This window comes from Lepidochelys kempii, chromosome 10 (genome assembly GCF_965140265.1).
Source record: "Lepidochelys kempii isolate rLepKem1 chromosome 10, rLepKem1.hap2, whole genome shotgun sequence".
Classification (NCBI taxonomy): Eukaryota; Metazoa; Chordata; order Testudines; family Cheloniidae; genus Lepidochelys; species Lepidochelys kempii.
In genome coordinates, this window is record NC_133265.1 from 38839959 (window position 1) to 38860488 (window position 20530).

General features: G+C 45.8%; 1 protein-coding gene and 1 long non-coding RNA gene across 9 annotated transcripts in view; one reads left to right on the plus strand and one right to left on the minus strand.

Annotated features, from left to right (window-relative positions):
- Positions 1–2321: 2321 nt before the first annotated feature.
- The window catches only part of SPSB3 (splA/ryanodine receptor domain and SOCS box containing 3), a 44372-nt gene continuing 26163 nt past the window's right edge, over positions 2322–20530 (minus strand). For 4 of the 8 annotated variants that reach the window (XM_073363016.1, XM_073363020.1, XM_073363018.1 and 1 more), the window contains one exon: positions 2331–2867. In XM_073363016.1, the coding sequence (XP_073219117.1) occupies positions 2810–2867 (58 nt within the window). In that variant the 3' untranslated portion in view covers positions 2331–2809. Of the gene's footprint in view, positions 2868–3482; positions 3867–13152; positions 13795–20530 lie in introns of those variants that run through there. The other 4 variants (XM_073363022.1, XM_073363019.1, XM_073363015.1 and 1 more) reach the window with 4 other exon arrangements.
- Positions 8257–20222, plus strand: LOC140918487 (uncharacterized). The gene is made up of 3 exons (XR_012161204.1): positions 8257–9792; positions 10287–10379; positions 15347–20222. It is a non-coding gene; the product is annotated as an uncharacterized lncRNA (long non-coding RNA).

Below are 20530 nucleotides of genomic sequence, written 5' to 3' on the forward strand. Positions count from 1 at the left end.
TGGAGCCCGCTCAGATAACCGTCACCGTATGTCTCCTGGGTGCTGGCAGACGCGGTACGGCATTGCTACACAGTAGCAGCAACCCATTGCCTTCTGGCAGCAGACGGTGCAGTACGACTGGTAGCCATCCTCGTCGTGTCCGAGGTGCTCCTGGCCACATCGGCTGGGAGCGCCTGGGCAGACATGGGCGCAGGGACTAAATTTGGAGTGACTTGACCAGGTCATTCTCTTTAGTCCTGCAGTCAGTCCTATTCAACCGTTTTATGGTGAGCAGGCAGGCGATACAGATTGCTAGCAGTCGTACTGTACCATCTTCTGCTGGGCAGGCAAGAGATGAGGATGGCTAGCAGTCGTACTGTACCATCTTCTGCCGAGCAGCCATGAGATGTGGATGGCCTGCAGTTCTTCTGCACCATCTGCTGCCAGCCAAAGATGTAAAAGATAGATGGAGTGGATCAAAACAAGAAATAGACCAGATTTGTTTTGTACTCATTTGCTTCTTCCCCGTCCCCTGTCTAGGGGACTCATTCCTCTAGGTCACACTGCAGTCACTCACAGAGAAGGTGCAGTGAGGTAAATCTAGCCATGTCCAATAAGAACAATAACTTAGGTGCACCATTTCTTATTGGAACCCTCCGTGAAGTCCTGCCTGAAATGCTCCTTGATGTACAGCCACCCCCTTTGTTGATTTTAGCTCCCTGAAGCCAACCCTGTAAGCCGTGTCGTCAGTCGCCCCTCCCTCTGTCAGAGCAATGGCAGACAATCGTTCTGCGCCTTTTTTCTGTGCGGACGCCATACCAAGGCAAGCATGGAGGCCGCTCAGCTCACTTTGCAATTAGGAGCACATTCAACACCACACGCATTATCCAGCAGTATATGCAGCACCAGAACCTGGCAAAGTGATACTGGGCGAGGAGGCGACGTCAGCGCGGTCACGTGAGTGATCAGGACATGGACACAGATTTCTCTGAAAGCATGGGACCTGCCAATGCATGCATCATGGTGCTAATGGGGCAGGATCATGCTGTGGAACGCCGATTCTGGGCTCGGGAAAAAAGCACAGACTGGTGGGACCGCATAGTGTTGCAGGTCTGGGACGATTCCCAGTGGCTGCAAAACTTTCGCATGCGTAAGGGCACTTTCATGGAACTTTGTGACTTGCTTTCCCCTGCCCTGAAGCGCATGAATACCAAGATGAGAGCAGCCCTCACAGTTGAGAAGCGAGTGGCGATAGCCCTGTGGAAGCTTGCAACGCCAGACAGCGACCGGTCAGTTGGGAATCAATTTGGAGTGGGCAAATCTACTGTTGGGGCTGCTGTGATGTAAGTAGCCCACGCAATCAAAGATCTGCTGATATCAAGGGTAGTGACCCTGGGAAATGTGCAGGTCATAGTGGATGACTTTGCTGCAATGGGATTCCCTAACTGTGGTGGGGCCATAGACGGAACCCATATCCCTATCTTGGCACCGGAGCACCAAGCCGGCGAGTACATAAACCGCAAGGGGTACTTTTCAGTAGTGCTTCAAGCTCTGGTGGATCACAAGGGACGTTTCACCAACAGCAACGTGGGATGGCCGGGAAAGATACATGACGCTCACATCTTCAGGAACTCTGGTCTGTTTCAAAAGCTGCAGGAAGGAACTTTATTCCCAGACCAGAAAATAACTGTTGGGGATGTTGAAATGCCTATATGTATCCTTGGGGACCCAGCCTACCCCTTAATGCCATGGCTCATGAAGCCATACACAGGCACCCTGGACAGTAGTCAGGAGCTGTTCAACTACAGGCTGAGCAAGTGCAGAATGGTGGTAGAATGTGCATTTGGACGTTTAAAGGCACGCTGGTGCAGTTTACTGACTCGCTTAGACCTCAGCGAAACCAATATTCCCACTGTTATTACTGCTTGCTGTGTGCTCCACAATATCTGTGAGAGTAAGGGGGAGACGTTTATGGCGGGGTGGGAGGTTGAGGCAAATCGCCTGGCTGCTGGTTACGTGCAGCCAGACACCAGGGCGGTTAGAAGAGCACAGGAGGGCGCGGTACGCATCAGAGAAGCTTTGAAAACCAGTTTCATGACTGGCCAGGCTACGGTGTGAAAGTTCTGTTTGTTTCTCCTTGATGAAACCCCCCCGCCCCTTGGTTCACTCTACTTCCCTGTAAGCTAACCACCCTCCCCTCCTCCCTTCGATCACCGCTTGCAGAGGCAATAAAGTCATTGTTGCTTCACATTCATGCATTTTTTATTCATTCATCACACAAATAGGGGGATGACTACCAAGGTAGCCCTGGAGGGGTGGTGGAGGAGGGAAGAAAAATGCCACACAGCACTTTAAAAGTTTACAACTTTAAAATTTATTGAATGCCAGCCTTCTTTTTTTTGGGCAATCCTCTGTGGCGGAGTGGCTGGTTGGCTGGTGGCCCCCCCACCGCGTTCTTGGGCGTCTGGGTGTGGAGGCTATGGAACTTGGGGAGGAGGGTGATTGGTTACACAGGGGCTGCAGTGGCAGTCTGTGCTCCAGCTGCCTTTGCTGCAGCTCAACCATACACTGGAGCATACTGGTTTTGTCCTGCAGCAGCCTCAGCATTGAATCCTGCCTCCTCTCATCACGCTGCCGCCACATTTGAGCTTCAGCCCTGTCTTCAGCCCGCCACTTACTCTCTTCAGCCCGCCACCTCTCCTCCTGGTCATTTTGTGCTTTCCTGCACTCTGACATTATTTGCCTCCACGCATTCGTCTGTGCTCTGTCAGTGTGGGAGGACAGCATGAGCTCGGAGAACATTTCATCGCGAGTGCGTTTTTTTTTCTTTCTAAGCTTCACTAGCCTCTGGGAAGGAGAAGATCCTGTGATCACTGAAACACATGCAGCTGGTGGAGAAAAAAAAAAAGGGACAGCGGTATTTAAAAAGACACATTTTATAAAACCGTGGCTACACTCTTTCAGGGTAAACCTTGCTGTTAACATTACATACATAGCACATGTGCTTTCGTTACAAGGTCGCATTTTGCCTCCCCCCACTGCGTGGCTACCCCCTCAACCCTCCCCCCTACCTGTGGCTAACAGCGGGGAACATTTCTGTTTATCCACAGGCAAACAGCCCAGCAGGAATGGGCTCCTCTGAGTGTCCCATGAAGAAAAGCACTCTATTTCAACCAGGTGACCATGAATTATATCTCACTCTCCTGCGGATAACACAGAGAGATAAAGAACGGATGTTGTTTGAATGCCAGCAAACATACACTGCAGTGCTTGGTTGTACAATGAGTCCCGAGTACGTGTTACTGGCCTGGAGTGGTAAAGTGTCCTACCATGAAGGACGCAATAAGGTTGCCCTCCCCAGAAACCTTTTGCAAAGGCTTTGGGAGTACATCCAGGAGAGCCGCGAATGCCAGGGCAAAGTAATCCTTTCACATGCTTGCTTTTAAACCATGTATAGTATTTTAAAAGGTACACTCACCGGAGGTCCCTTCTCCGCCTGCTGGGTCCAGGAGGCAGCCTTGGGTGGGTTCGGGGGGTACTGGCTCCAGGTCCAGGGTGAGAAACAGTTCCTGGCTGTCGGGAAAACCGGTTTCTCCGCTTGCTTGCTGTGAGCTATCTACAACCTCATCATCATCATCATCTTCTTCGTCCCCAAAATCTGCTTCCGTATTGCCTCCATCTCCATTGAAGGAGTCAAACAACACGGCTGGGGTAGTGGTGGCTGAACCCCCTAAAATGGCATGCAGCTCATCATAGAAGTGGCATGTTTGGGGCTCTGACCCGGAGCGGCCGTTCGCCTCTCTGGTTTTCTGGTAGGCTTGCCTCTGCTCCTTCAGTTTCACGTGGCACTGCTTCGGGTTCCTGTTATGGCCTCTGTCCTTCATGCCCTGGGAGATTTTGACAAAGGTTTTGGCATTTCGAAAACTGGAACAGAGTTCTGATAGCACGGATTCCTCTCCCCATACAGCGATCAGATCCCGTACCTCCCGTTCGGTCCATGCTGGAGCTCTTTTACGATTCTGGGACTCCATCATGGTCACCTCTGCTGATGAGCTCTGCGCTCACCTGCAGCTTGCCACGCTGGCCAAACAGAAAATGTGATTCAAAAGTTCGCGGTTCTTTTCCTGTCTACCTGGCCAGTGCATCTGAGTTGAGAGTGCTGTCCAGAGCGGTCACAATGGAGCACTCTGGGATAGCTCCCGGAGGCCAATACCGTCGAATTGTGTCCACAGTACCCCAAATTCGAGCCGGCAAGGCCGATTTAAGCGCTAATCCACTTGTCAGGGGTGGAGTAAGGAAATCGATTTTAAGAGCCCTTTAAGTCGAAATAAGGGGCTTCATCGTGTGGACGGGTGCAGGTTTACATCGATTTAATGCTGCTAAATTCGACCTAAAGTCCTAGTGTAGACCAGGGCTAAAGAGCTAGTTTTGCCAGCCTCTCCTCAGCAAGTAACTACATCCCCTCCAAGCCCAAATAAAAGGAGGAGAAGGAGAACTCCAGAGGAAATAGAGGCAGGTCAGGCAAGAGCAGAACCAAGGAAACTCAAAAGGGAAATCAAGAAGACAGAAAAAGAGAGGAGAAAAGCAGAGGAGGCACTAGAAAAACAGAGGCGAAGGGAAGCTGCTGATGCCTTGAAGCTGCTTCGGCCAGACCAGTGTCTGAAGTACATGACTGTCTGCATAGACCTAGGTAGGCAGTCTCTGAACTAGCTTTGATTTTTCTCCTGGCATTTATTCTAGGGATCTCACTGTGCTAATACCACCCTTTACTATGAAGGTGGAGATTAATTTAAAATGGGAGGGAGTGCTATCTCATGGTTAAACAAGGTGACCAGGGCTTCCAAGTTCTATTCCAAGGTCTTCCATTAACTTGCTGGATGACCTTAAGTAAGTCATTTATGGGCACATTTGGCAATGTTAGCTACTGATTTTGGTTGCCCTCATTTTGGGGTGTCCAACTTCAGACACCATTTCAAGGTGATGAGTAAAGCCAGCTCCCATTAGAGTGATGGGTTCTAAGTACTTGTAACAGTCACATCCAAAGTGCCTTTAGATGTGCACCCAAATTCTGTGGCCACTTGTGAAAAATGAAGCTTTAACTTCTCTGTGCCTTAATTTCTCAGTGAGTAAAATGGGGATGATAATGCTTCCCTACATCATGACAGGGGCTGCAAGGGTTAATTAATGTTTGTAAAACACTTTGAGATTGTCAGCTGGAAGACACTAAAAGGGTAAAATATTAGATTATTATAATCGGTTCTTTGTTAATGTCACTTTTGCTGGAATTCACTTGTTCGTGTGTTTTGGCATTTAAATTTTCAAGTGTTACAGCTTGTTCAAGTTCATACAACTAAACACTGTCAAAGTGTGTCTTGCTGAAGTAGTGCTTGGGTTAGCAAGAAGATAGAGATAAATTCAGGTTAGTTTGACTACATTTTTAAACTCTCAGGCCATCAGGCAGTGTGACTCTGATCTAGTTTCAGTGCGTAGGGATTCTATGCTACTGGGTAAGTAGTTAATGTTCTTTCCCCCAAAACTGGCCATTACTAGGCACAGACTATTAAAAAGACAAGGAAGAAAATGTGAGTTTCAGAGCTGATTGCCTGTGTTATATCTTACCTAGAGTCCACATCTGGGGACACTTCCAAGATAATTGTAGATAACTCTCTGTCTGGAAATGTTAACTCCTGACATGCCAGGCCAGACCATCTTTTGGGCCCAGTCCTGCTCCCAGTGTCTCAGAGGAGAGGATAGCACCCTTCTGCTAGTTTCTATTTCCAGCAATGTTATCTTAGACCAAGCAGTGCACAGTATATTCAGAGAGCTCTACAGGTGCCTGTTTCCTGGGTGTAATACTTATTTTAGAAGCACGTCATGAGGATTTAACAAAGTCCATCCACTTGCATTGGCATTTAAAGGGTTAAATAAGCTATCTTATTTGGGAGGCAGGGAATTAAAATGTAGAGCCGTTATGAACATAGGATCATAGAAAATAGAGAGGACAATGACTTATGAGGTGCCCATCCTCCTGCCCCTGCAGGATTGGTCCCTGTTTCTTACTTACTAGAATTTTGTCTTTCCTGGTTATAAAGTTTATTCTCTTGGTAGTCAAAAGTCTTGTCTTATTTTAGCTTTACAAATTGTCACAGTATTGACTATTGTTGTGCCAATTGCCATTCTCCACCCCAGAATTGGCTGCATTTCATTTGCTGTAGGTATGTATACAGAGCTCAATACTGCAATATTAGTCAGGTTGAGTGGGGCAACTTTTGTGAGTTAAGGCTTGCAGATGTAGCATGGTTCAGAAGAAACAAATTGAATGTGATCATTGTAACTCTATCATAATACATAAGCACAAGGGCCAAATTAAGGTTGCACAGACATACAAGCATTTCCTAGCTTTTGAGAGCTTCACTTTGCAATTTTAACATTCTTTGAATGGAGGGTTTTAAATGTAAATTCTTACTTTTTTTTTTAAATAAAAAAACCAAAAATTCCATCCTGTAAAGCCTATTGACTCCCCACAACGTTATCAGCATCAGAGTTTAAGATCCACTGTGCAGTGCTCTACTAGTTAAGATAACAGAGTAACTGGTACCAGGAGAAGGCTGTATATTCTGTGGGGACTTGCAAGTAGAGGAGGATGGAGACCCACTTTGCCGTTGGGTTTCACAGCTATTTTCTGGAGAGCAGAGGAATGGTGAGATTCAGGAATAATAAATGCAGTTCCAGGTTCTGTAGGAGAGCATTCCCTAGCGGTTATGCTTTAGTGCAGAGGTGGGCAAACTATGGCCCGTGGAGCCTAGCCCCCAGCCCCTCCCCTGCTGTCCCCCATCCCCCGCAGCCTTAGCTCGCTGTGCTGCCAGTGCTCTGGGCTAGCACAGTGGCGTGGCTGGCTCCAGCCAGGCGGGGCGGCTGCCAGTCCTGCTGCTCTGAGCAGCATGGTAAGGGGGCGGGGAGTGTGTGGGGGGGTGGATAATGGGCAGGGGGTTCCGGGAGGCAGTCAGGGGACAGGGAACAGGGGGCGGTTGGATGGGGTGGAGGTTCTGGTGGGGGACGGTAAGGGGACGGGGAACAAGGGGGGTTGGATAGGCATGGGAGTCCCGGGGGGCCTGTCGTGGGGGGTGTGGATAGGGGTTGGAGCAGTCAGGGGACAGGGAGAAGGGGGGGGTTGGATAAGGGGTGGAGTCCCGGGGGGGGCGGATAGGGACAGGGGATCCTGGAAGGGGGCGGTCAGGGGACAAGGAGCAGGGGGGTTGGATGGGTCGGAGGTTCTGATGGGGGCAGACAGGGGACGGGAAGTGGGAGGGGGTGGATAGGGGGAAGGGGCCAGGCTGTTTGGGAGGCACAGCCTTCCCTACCTGACACTCCATACAGTTTCGGAAACCCGATGTGCCCCTCAGGCCAAAAAGTTTGCCCACCCCTGCTTTAGTGGTAACTCTTCTGCCTGTGTCTCCTCCAACTTTTCTCTGTCAACCCTTTCCAGCTCCTCCCACTTTCTCCCCCTGATGCTATTCCTCCCAGCTCCTGCCTGTTTCACCCCATCTTTGGCCAATATCCCCCATGCTCCTATCTTCCCCTCCTACTTTGCTCCTGCCTCTGTCCTCCCCACCCTTCTTGTTCCTCACCTCTCTGCATTAGAATCAGGTGGCTTCCTCCCCTTCCTCTTTGGTGCCTGGCTGCCAACAGGGAGAACATTGAGGGCACAGGAAAAACAGGGCTTGGTTCCTGTGGCACAGTGTTCCACAGAAATTGCAGGGAAGGTCCTGGTCAGCCACAGGAGGGAGCATGCTCAGTTGTTCCGCAGGGATGGCATATGCATAGCTCATTGGCCATGTAGGAACAGTGGGGAGATGAAGAATGCTCAAGGTAGAGGGAATCTTTGGAAATACTTAGGTGCCAAATTCAGACAGGTCTCTAATGAGCATGTGCTAATTGTGACTTTTTTTTTTGAGGCTTATTACTTGGCCAAATTGGGTGAATTTTCACAAGAATAGCAAAAGGCGTGTCTCTGACACCTAGGGTAACACTCCTACCAAATTTCAAGCCCCTGTGATGAAGGATGGGGCATAAGAGCTTCTCAATGAAAATGGTTATAGGAAAATTTCTAATATGGATAACAATGTATTTTTCCCTAGTCTTGTTCTTGGAAATGGCTGAACCACTTTTGCTGAAACTTCCCATATAAAGTCAGCCTGAGACAGGCTCCAGATGTGAAAAATTTCATCTCTGTATGATTTAAGATTGGCAAAGTTATAAACAACTGTAAATGGGGTCTTCTAAGGGAAAGAATAAGGCAACATTAAGTATTGGTGTCCCTACTTGTGCTGATTGTAATTAAGTGTGTTGTAAATTTCTCTATGAGATAATCATGTGACATGCAGCATGCTGTATTCAGAGACCTGCTATTCAGTGTTCAGGCTTGAAATAATGATAAGAACGGTCATACTGGGTCAGACCAAAGGCCCATCTAGCCCAGTATCCTGCCTTCTGACAGTGTCCAATCCCAGGTGCCCCAGAGGGAATGAATAGAACAGGTCATCATCAAGTGATCCATCCCCTGTCGCCCATTCCCAGCTTCTGGCAAACAGAGGCTAGGGACACCATCCCTGCCCATCCCTGACTAATAGCCATTGATGGACCTATCCTCCATGAATTTATCTAGTTCTTTTTTGAACCCCGTTATAGTCTTGGCCTTCACAACATCCTCTGGCAAAAGGTTCCACAAGTTGACTGTGCGTTGTGTGAAGAAATACTTCCTTTTGTTTGTTTTAAACCTGTTGCCTATTAATTTTGTTTGGTGACCCCTAGTTCTTGTGTTTTGAGGAGTAAATAACACTTCCTTATTTACTTTCTCCACATTAGTCATGATTTTATATCAATCATTTCTCTTCTTTGTGTGGGTTTTAGTTGCTATTTATTACCACTCCCTTTCCTCACCTGATGTCTGGCCTGTTCTCTCTCTCCCTTCAGGTCTACTAGAAGATCCTGGATCAGATGCTTTGATGGAGGCTTTTGGTTCCTTGGAATGTAAATACTACATTGAGTCTCAGGAAGTTCCCTGCAGCATATCCTGGAGGAGAAACACTCCTAACAGTTTCTCCAGTACTGTGATTATCTGAATCCAATTTGTCCTCTCTTCCCTGAGGGGCCTCCTCATATGCCTTATAAATTTAAACTGGCAACAGCTATGCTGTGGGAAAGAAGTTTTAAATTGCATTAATTATTAGTGCTGTCATTTCCAGTAGCCTTTCTAGGCAGGGCTATGGGGTCATCAGCCTCAGATATATAAATTCTGTGTGACCACTGTTAGTTCAGGGAATGGAGTTGAGTCTGATTGTCCTATCGTTTATTTCAAAGTGAGTGACTTTCATGCAACTGGGTGTCATTGTCCTAAGCACATACACATCCAGGATGGACTATGAATCTCTGCAGCAAACATGATGGAGGTCAGAGTGAGTCATTGATTGTGGAGAGGTTTCATATAGAAAAAGATTTCTAAAACAAACTCTGTGTTTGCAAAGCATTCTTGATGGCTGCTGAGGATGTGAACTGCATTGCTGGGGAAGACAGACCGGGCCAGCTGCAGGCTCCCTTGCTGCTGAATGAAGCCTTTGAGCTCTTTAGAAAATCCGGTGGCTGTTTCTGAACATAGGCTGATGGAAATCCTAGGGTGTGAAGTTACCTTCTCTCTGATACCAAATGCCACCATAGCAGGAGATGGGGAACCTTGCCAATAAGATGTAATGATCAGTACAGTGGCATTATTCTCTCCCGTGTCCTACTGCAAGGATTTCAGGTTGGTGAGTTGAGGTCAGTCCTGTACTTGGATGACTGGTTCTCTGAGTAACCCATTAAATGTTGTGGGAGAAAAGCTGGCTGGAGCTGTGACCCAGTGATGTGGTGTGCAATCCAGATGTAGTGTGAACCTTTTGCTTGCTTTCCCACCTTGATCTGGACCTTCCCATCTGTGAATAAGTGGCTGTTGTCCCCAGTAAGCTGAATTAGGTGATGCTGTAACACAGACTGCAGCACAGCCAAGTCCAGTTTCAACATCTCTGTCTAGGTTCATGAGTTTTGTAATTGTCCTGCTCTGTTCCCTGCACCCTCAGTGCTCTGTATGATCTGCCTTTTAATCAAGCCATATGGCTTTTTCAGCTCTAACTTCAGCCATTACCTCTTTCCATTCCAGATGGTATGACTGGGCTGAGACCCACCCAATTTAATTTCATTTTGAGCACATCCCAATTTCAAAAAGTGAAAAATGATTGCCCTTATCCCATGAGAAGTTGTCTTTGTTCCCCTAGGATAGTCCCCTGGTGAAGGCTGAAGAGGAAAATGAGGTGCTGGTGCTGGTAGATCCAAGGGACTTTCTCAAGGGTCTCTTTTCTATAACTCAGGTAGTGTAAATCTCTGAACTTGTGTCTAAAAAGAAGTCTGGGGAGAGCTGCCTTTTAACAGTAACACAGGTGGAAGGGGGTTATTCCAGAACTGTATTACAGAATGCACAAATATGAATGTAGAGAGCTGTGGGCTGGAATAACCTCTTCTTCAGCAGTTAAGATTTGACCCTGGTACCAAGTATTGAGAATATTTGCAAGAAAATGAGCTGGAGATAGTGCTTGTCCCATTCGTTTTTTTAATGCTTGTAATTGAACTCTGTCATTGCATATTTCTTTTTTTAAGACCTCACTCAGTTCCTTCCAAATTTCAACAGCATCAGGAATAAAACAGCTGTTTCCCTGCATTTTGTTCAAGGCTACAGAAACAGGCTTCAGGGCACTCAGCATGTGTTCAATATTTCTCTTAAGCCCCATGTTGAGAACTTTGGCTGTGACCAGGCCAGCTATTTTTTTATTATTTTGTTCACAAACTGTCATCAGATTAGGCCAGTTCTTTATATAGTGCTCAAAACAGTCCACTACTGAGTTCCATCGCACGCCTTGTGGGAGAGTTAGCTTGGTTCCTCCCACTTTTTTAAGAGCAGCTGCTGCAAAGTGATTGTTATGGAAGTATTTTGCCATTTCAACAACATTAGCCTTTATTTCTGGGACACTGACGTCTTTGGCTAGGAGGTGCATCAAATAAGCACTGCAACCATATGTTATTAGCTTGGGACTCTCTTCACTCTCTTCTAAGTAATTTCTTCTCATCTTGGATACATTTGCAGTATTGTCTGTGACCAAGCTGTGTACTAGACATTTGAATTTTTTTTCACAGTTTGTTATAGCTTTTACTGCTACTTCTTGTAAGTATTCTGCTGTGTGTGCATTTCCTGATGTATCCAGGCACATTGCATGCTAGGGGAGGTGACAGCTCACCTGAAACGGACAGTCTACTCCACCTTAGAAAGTCCTTAGGTGTTATCCACAAAAGGGTTGGGGAGGAACAGGGATGTAGGAGCAGGATTTTATAATTGTACTATGAGAATTAATGTATAATTTTATTTTATTTTGCCAGTTACCCTTAGAATCATAGAATATCAGGGTTGCAAGGGACCTCAGGAGGTCACCTAGTCTAACCCCCCTGCTCAAAACAGGACCAATCCGCAATTTTTGCCCCAGATCCCTGAATGGCCCCCTCAAGGATTGAACTCATAACCCTGGGTTTAACAGGACAATGCTCAAACCACTGAGCTATCCCTTCCCCATCTTTTTGAATACCAGAAAGGAATGACCCTTTGGGACTATGGGATTTTGTTTTCCATACTCATTACAAATTGGGCCCTTTTAGTTTTTTGTTTTAAGGTTTAGTTAGTAAGAGACAGGATTTTGTATTGTGTTTATGTTAAGTATAACGTTGAAGTTCTGGGCCTCAATGTGAATTGTTTTGGTTATAAAATTTAGCAAGGTTTAATTTACAGTGTTTTTTTGCTTGATATAAAATACTGCTGTTTGTATTTTTAAAGGTCTTTGTAAAAGACTGTTTCTGTGAATGAGAAATGCATGCATCAGAAAAAGATAAGGTATGAGTGCCATTGTTGGAGCCAGATGGTCAAGGGAAATTTGCGGATGATACTAAACTGGGAGGAGTGGTAGATACGCTGGAGGGGAGGGATAGGATACAGAAGGACCTAGACCAATTGGAAGATTGGGCCAAAAGGAATCTGATGAGGTTTAATAAGGATAAGTGCAGGGTCCTGCACTTAGGACGGAAGAACCCAATGCACAGCTACAGACTAGGGACCGAATGGCTAGGCAGCAGTTCTGCGGAAAAGGACCTAGGGGTGACAGTGGACGAGAAGCTGGATATGAGTCAGCAGTGTGCCCTTGTTGCCAAGAAGGCCAATGGCATTTTGGGATGTATAAGTAGGGGCATTGCCAGCAGATCCAGGGACGTGATCGTTCCCCTCTATTCGACATTGGTGAGGCCTCATCTGGAGTACTGTGTCCAGTTTTGGGCCCCACACTTCAAGAAGGATGTGGATAAATTGGAGAGAGTCCAGCGAAGGGCAACAAAAATGATTATTGGACTGGAACACATGAGTTATGAGGAGAGGCTGAGGGAGCTGGGATTGTTTAGCCTGCAGAAGAGAAGAATGAGGGGGGATTTGATAGCTGCTTTCAACTACCTGAAAGGGGGTTCCAAAGAGGATGGCTCTAGACTGTTCTCAATGGTAGCAGATGACAGAACGAGGAGTAATGGTCTCAAGTTGCAGTGGGGGAGGTTTAGATTGGATATTAGGAAAAACTTTTTCACTAAGAGGGTGGTGAAACACTGGAATGCGTTACCTAGGGAGGTGGTAGAATCTCCTTCCTTAGAGGTTTTTAAGGTCAGGCTTGACAAAGCCCTGGCTGGGATTATTTAACTGGGAATTGGTCCTGCTTTGAGCAGGGGGTTGGACTAGATGACCTTCTGGGGTCCCTTCCAACCCTGATATTCTATGATTCTATGATTCTAAGCCCTGGCTGGGATGATTTAATTGGGGATCGGTCCTGCTTTTGAGCAGGGGGTTGGACTAGATGACCTCCTGAGGTCCCTTCCAACCCTGATATTCTATGATTCTATGATTCTATGATTCTAAGGGGGGAGGAGGAGTAAAGAAATTTAACAGACTTATCGATGCCAAAGAACCATCAATGTGCATCCATGACTGAGGGAATGCAGATTGATGACCCTGAGGTGGAGGCTGGCACCCCTAAAGACAAAATAATTAATTAAATCAAAAGGACAGAATGGCCCTTTCAGAGGTGCTTTGGAATGTTAACATCAGAAGATAACATCGATTAAGGAGTAACCAGTCACAGACTGACACAGCAAAATCCATAAACTTCAACAACGAAAAAGACTATAAGAACAGGGTGCTTTGCCATGGGACTTTGGGTTCATCTTGCCACTGCTCCAGGAGCATCGGATTGCGACTGACAGAGCCTGGCTCCCCTCTGTGACCAATCTGGCTGGCCACTAGATTAATCCAGACTCTGGACTGGTAACTATAAACATCGACTGGCAGTACTGTGTGCATGTGTGTATGTGTGACTGAAAAGCATATGCTAACTGCTGTATTCTCAATAAATGCAGCGTTTTGCCTTCTCCCCTTTAAAGGATCTCATGTGCTTTGTATAGCATAACATTTTTGGTGGCAAATTGTGAAAGGGGGAAGAATAATGTGTTGTAATTGTTGAGAATACTGCTAAAAGGTATACCATACACTCAAAAGTGATCAGTCATTCAGGTGTGCACACCCCTGGTCATAGAGATACATAGAGAGTAAAGAGGGAACCATTTGTGGTTAATATTGTATTCACTGTTAGTATTCTGTGAACTGAGAATTTTGATGATTAAAAGGTATACACATCCTCGGTCATAGCAGAGCTAAAAAAAAAGGAGAAAGGTTTAGCATTCCTCTCTCCACCCCGGACTGCTGGGGGAGAAATAATTGAAGGTGGGTATACCCACAATCGTAGCAGGGTCAGGCAATAGGGGGAGGATTAGAGTCCTCACTCTGACCCGTCGGTCGGGGAAAACTATACAGATAAGATACATACAAACTGTCTCGATATATACACCCCCAGTTGTAGAGGTGCCAGGCCATAAGGGGGAGGGTTAGAGTCAGGGGTGAAAGTAAGTTGAGTGACTTACCAGTACTCTGGGGCCAGCTCTGGCCCCTGGAAGGGGCGGGGCCTAGGGCGGAAGGGGCTGGGGTTGAGGGGGTCAGAGCCAGCCCCAGCCCTCCCTGTAAGGTAACTGCCCCCCCCAGGGTAGCAGCAGCAGCTTGGGGTTCTGGGGGCTCCCCTCTTCTACCGCCCTGGCCCTTTAAATAGCCGCTGGAGCCCTGGGGAAACGGCGGAGCTCCAGCAGCTATTTAAAGGACCGGAGTGGCAGAGGCAGCTGGAGCCCCGGCCCTTTAAATAGCCCCTGGAGCCCCCACTACCCCAGGGCTCCGGGGGCTATTTAAAGGGCCCGCGGCTCCCCTGCTTCTACTGCCCCGGTCCTTTAAATAGCCGCCGGAGCCCTGAAGTAGCAGTGGTGGGGCTCCAGTGGCTATTTAAAGGGCCCGGGCGGTAGAAGCAGAGGAGCCCCAGGCCCTTTAAATAGCTCCAGAGCCCCTGCAGCTGCTACCCCGGGGCTCCAGCAGCGGGGCTCTGGAGGCAATCCTCGCTCCTACCCATCTGTCGGGGAAAAATTGCATAAATGAATATACCCTCGGTCATGGCAAAATCAAGCCCAAAAGGTAGGGGGCTTAGAGTTTCCCCCTCCTGCTCTGTCAGGCAGAGTTCTTTTTAGTGGGTACAGACTTTTGTGTTTTGTAAGTCCCAGCATGAGCATGGGCACAAAAGAGTTATAAAGGTAAAAAATATTCATAAAGAAATATGTTCAGGTGGTATATTCTATGTGAGACCCAACTCTGAAGGATATAGGAGTGTGGGCAAATAGTGGCAGCACCTGTGTAAGAAATGTTTGGCCAAACAAGCTGCCTCTAATTCTAGCAGCTATCCGCAGCAGCTTTTTCAAATCATGTTTGGACACTCAATGCACCTTATGATTGACCCTAGCCACCTAATACAAAATCAGAAAGAGATCCCTAATGTAACACAGTGTGAATATTTGCAGTGGCTTAAACAACTGCAAAAAAATAAAACCACTCTTTAATATAGGGTCAATCAAGCCATCAAACAAATAAATAAAAAAATCCATGCACAAAGGCATTCTAAAACAGTCCTGTGGGAAATGGGATCAAGTCATGTATCTCAAATTTTAAAAAAATGGGCCACTCACTGAAATCAAAATGAACAGAACCCTATTCCATAGTGGACTGCCTCAGCCCACTGGTATACCATATTAAAAAGGATGGAAAATTAAAATGGGTACATGTTTCACAAATTAACCTTTTTACATCAATAATAATGTCTTGAACTTTTTACAGAAAAGAACTTCTGGGATTCGGAACGTAAGACTCTGCTCGACCACTACTGCCCTCCAAATCCATAAAACCTCAGTATAAGGTTTGGCAGTCCCTGTTCTTGGGGGCCTGTATGTCCCAGATATTTAAAAATACCTTGGCGGAGCCCACTGCAATCTCTTCCCTGGGGGTCAAAAATATTTCCCTCCTAACTAATCAATCGTGGATCCCCATCAGGGAACCAGAAATCCTCTTAAAGAATTTTAAAGAATCCTTATTGAGGTTACAGGGACAAACCATCCCGATGTGTAGAAAGAATAGTAAATATGGCAGGCAACCAGCTTGGCTTAACAGTGAAATCCTTGCTGATCTTAAACACAAAAAAGAAGCTTACAAGAAGTGGAAGATTGGACAAATGACCAGAGAAGAGTATAAAAATATTGCTCGGGCATGCAGGAGTGAAATCAGGAAGGCCAAATCACACCTGGAGGTGCAGCTAGCAAGAGAGTAACAAGAAGGGTTTCTTCAGGTACGTTAGCAACAAGAAGAAAGTCAAGGAAATTGTGGGCCCCTTACTGAATGAGGGAGGCAACCTAGTGACAAAGGATGTGGAAAAAGCTAATGTACTCAATGCTTTTTTTGCCTGTCTTCATGAACAAGGTCAGCTCCCAGACTACTGCACTTGGCAGCCAAGCATGGGGAGGAGGTGACCAGCCCTCTGTAAAGAAAGAAGTGGTTCGGGATAACTGGCTCTGTGGATGAGGGGAAAGCAGTGGACGTGTTGTTCCTTGACTTTGGCAAAGCTTTTGACACTGTCTCCCACAGTATTCTTGCCAGCAAGTTAAAGAACTATGGGCTAGATGAATGGACTATAAGGTAGATAGAAAGCTGGCTAGATTGTCAGGCTCAACGGGTAGTGATCAATGGCTCCATGTCTAGTTGGCAGCCGGTATCAAGTGGAGTGCCCCACGTGTCGGTCCTCCAGCTGGTTTTGTTCAATATCTTCATTAATGATCTGGAGGATGGTGTGGATTGCACCCTCAGCAAGTTTGCAGATGACACTAAACTGGGAGGAGAGGTAGATACACCGGAGGGTAGCGATAGGATACAGAGGGCCCTAGACAAATTAGAGGATTGGGCCAAAAGAAATCTGATGAGGTACAACAAGGACAAGTGCAGAGTCCTGCTCTTAGGACAGAAGAATCCCATGCACCACTACAGACTAGGGACCGAATGGCTAGGCAGCAGTTCTGCAGAAAAGGACCTAAGGGTTACAGTGGACAAGAAGCTGGATATGAGTCAACAGTGTGCCCTTGTTGCCAAGAAGGCCAATGGCATTTTGGGCTGTATAAGTAGGGGCATTGCCAGCAGATCCAGGGACGTGATCGTTCCCCTCTATTCGACTTTGGTGAGGCCTCATCTGGAGTATAGTGTCCAGTTTTGGGCCCCACACTATAAGAAGGATGTGGAAAAACTGGGAAACGTCCAGCAGAGGGCAACAAAAATGATTAGGGGACTGGAACACATGACTTATGAGGAGAGGCTGAGGGAACTGGGATTGTTTAGTCTGCGGAAGAGAAGAATGAGGGGGGATTTGATAGCTGCTTTCAACTACCTGAAAGGGGATTCCAAAGAGGATGCATCTAGACTGTTCTCAGTGGTAGCAGATGACAGAACAAGGAGTAATGGTCTCAAGTTGCAGTGGGGGAGGTTTAGGTTGGATATTAGGAAAAACTTTTTCACTAGGAGGGTGGTGAAGAACTGGAATGAGTTACCTAGGGAGGTGGTGGAATCTCCTTCCTGAGAAGTTTTTAAGGTCAGGCTTGACAAAGCCTTGGCTGGGATGCTTTAGTTGGGGATTGGTCCTGCTTTGAGCAGGGGATTGGACTAGATGACCTCCTGAGGTCCCTTCCAACCCTGATATTCTATGATTCTAAAATCGTACAATAAAAATACAAATCGAATTCTGAGGCCACTAGGAAATACCAGTACAGTATTTATGCCTGGGATGGGGAAGTGGGACTTAGGGTTCACCTTATGAACATCACAGAAACAGCTAAAATTGGAAAATAAAACTGCCTTAGCCATGGGATGCACTGAAATGCAGATTCTCAGTTTAGCATCACTTGAACATGAAATGTTCTGGGTAATATCAAAAAATGTTAAAAGTACTGGAACACCTTTTAAAAGAACAACAAAAATCTTTATTTAATATCTATAAACATGAAGAAATACAGTACGTCTCCAGTAAGGTTAAGCCTGAATTGTTCCTAGAAAAAATGATTGTTAAAATTGCCCATCAACAATCTGTGGAGGCAAAGCTATAAAAAGTCAGTCCACTACTGAAAATGGCCATGGGATCTTTCTGGTTACCTTGCATTATGGGGCAGTGGGCTGGAAAAAAAGAAAATATTATTAAATACACAATAGTGTACAGAGTGGGACCTTTGCAAATGGGTATGCCTCTCCCTGCCTGCCACCATAGAACCATGCAGTAGGGACACATCACTAGGCATATGTGTCTAAAATAAACTAAAAAATATAACCCGTGTGGTATATAATGGACAATGTGTATGTGTTGTATCCTGGGAAATAATATTTTGGGAGAATGACAGTATTAGCCAGCTACCGGTAAATAAGTGTAGATGCAATGCAAGCATTTTATATACTAAGAACCACACTTATTACCTTCCTAAGCTAAAAAAAAGCCCAAAGTACCGTGATTGCCCCCTTGGTTAATTTCTCCATATGTCATCTGCTTTTAAAAGCCAAAGTAACGCAATTTAAAAAAAAAAGAAAAACAAAAATATGCAAAAAAGCAAGTTCTCCAAATAACACATACAAATAAAAATATAATTAAAATTGCTAATGCTAAAAGGGAGCTTACTGCATATCACTGATATGATGTTTTTATGGTTTGGTCTCCCACCTCTAAAGGCATGCTATCAATCATGCTTCATCTATTGCTAATTGTATTGGTATTATCCTGCATTTGCCTAATTAAAATGTTATGTATGTGTTGCTAAATAAAAAAAATGTTTGTTAAATTGCAACCGCAAGCTCAAATTGCTTCTCAATATGTGGCTATAAAACAATTATATAAAATATGACCCACTCAAAAATTGTTCTTGAAGGGTCAAAAGGGGAATATGTCAGAGCAGGATTTTATAATTGTACTATGAGAATAAATGTTTAAGTTGATTTTATCCTGCCAGTCACACTTTTTGAATAGCAGAAAGGAATGACCCTCTGGGACTATGGGATTCTGTTTCCCACACCCTTTACAAATTGGGCCCTTTTAGTTTTTTGTTGTAGGCTTTAGTTAGTAAGAGACAAGATCCTGTATTGTGTCTATGTTAAGTAGATTAGAAGAACGTTGAAGGCCTGGGCCTCAATGTGAATTGTTTTGGTTATAAAATTTAGCAAGGTTTAATTTACAATGTCTTTTCGCTCTATATAAAATACTGCTGTTTGTATTCTCAAAGGTCTCTGTAAAAGACTGTTTGTGTGAATGAGGAATGCATGCATCAGAAAAAGATAAGGTGTGAAGGCCATTGTCATAAATATAAAGGGAAGGGTAAACACCTTTAAAATCCCTCCTGGCCAGAGGAAAAACCCTTTCACCTGTAAAGGGTTAAGAAGCTAGGATAACCTTGCTGGCATCTGACCACAATGACCAATGAGGAGACAAGATACTTTCAAAGCTGGGGGGGGATGAAACAAAGGGTCTGGGTCTGTCTGGGTGATGCTTTTGCTGGGGACAAAACAGGACTGGAGTCTTAGAACTTAGTAAGTAATCTAGCTAGATATGCGTTAGATTATGATTTCTTTAAATGGCTGAGGAAATAAGCTGTGCTGAAAGGAATGGATATTCCTGTCTTTGTGTCTTTTTGTAACTTAAGGTTTTGCCTAGAGGGATTCTCTATGTTTTGAATCTAATTTCCTTGTAAGGTATTTACCATCCTGATTTTACAGAGGCGATTCTTTTTACTTCTATTAAAATTCTTCTGTTCAGAAACTGAATGCTTTTTCATTGTTCTTAAAATCCAAGGGTTTGGGTCTGTGGTCACCTATGCAAATTAGTGAGGATTTTTACCAAACCTTCTCCAGGAAGTGGGGTGTAAGGGTTGGGAGGATTTTGGGGGGAAAGACGTTTCCAAACAACTCTTTCCCAGAAACCCGGTTAGACGTTTGGTGGTGGCAGCGAAAGTCCAAGGGCAAAAGGTAAAATAGTTTGTACCTTGGGGAAGTTTTAACCTAAGCTGGTAAAAGTAAGCTTAGGGGGTTTTCATGCAGGTCCCCACATCTGTTAGATGTTATCCCCTAACATCCCCTAGAGTTCAGAGTGGGGAAGGAACCTCAACAGCCATTGTCGGAGCCAGATGGTCAAGGGAGGAGGAGTGAAGAAATTTAACAGACTTATCAACACCAAAAAACCATCAATGTGCATCCATGACTGAGGGAAGGCAGATTGATGACCCCTAGGTGGAGGCTGGCACCCCTAAAGACAAAACAATTAATTAAATCAAAAGGACAGAATGGCTCTCTCGGAGGTGCTTCAGAATGTTAACATCAGAAGATAACACCGATTAAGGAGTAACCAGTCACAGACTGACACAGCAAAATCCATAAACTTCAACAACAAAAAACACTATAAGAATAGGGTGCTTTGTCATGGGACTTTGGGTTCATCTTGCCACTACTCCAGCAGCACTGGATCACGACCTACAGAGCCTGGCTCCCCACTGTGAGCAATCTGGCTGGCCACTAGATTAATCCAGACTCTGGACTGGTAACTATAAACATCGACTGGCAGTACTGTGTGCATGTGTGTGTGACTGAAAAGCATATGCTAACTGCTATATTCTCAATAAATGAGGTGTTTTGCCTTCTTCCCTATAAAAAATCTCGTGTGCTTTGTATAGCGTAACAGGGATACTCAAGAGATTGGTAGTGAGGATTTGGAGCTTCTGAACCCTAGGACGCTGGCTCAAGATCTAGCCGAGGTTGGTGGAGGCCACCCCCTCCACAATGCTGTGCAGTGGCCTGTGTGAAAGGAATTGTCAGGCTCAGCCCAATGCCTAATGGCTAGGTGTGGCAGAGTGTTGCTAGAGAGGTCTTAATCAGCTCCTGCCACCCCAGCCCCAATCAGGGGGATTGAACTGGGACTGGGTAGATAACTTAATGCTTGCCTGGTAACAGACCACA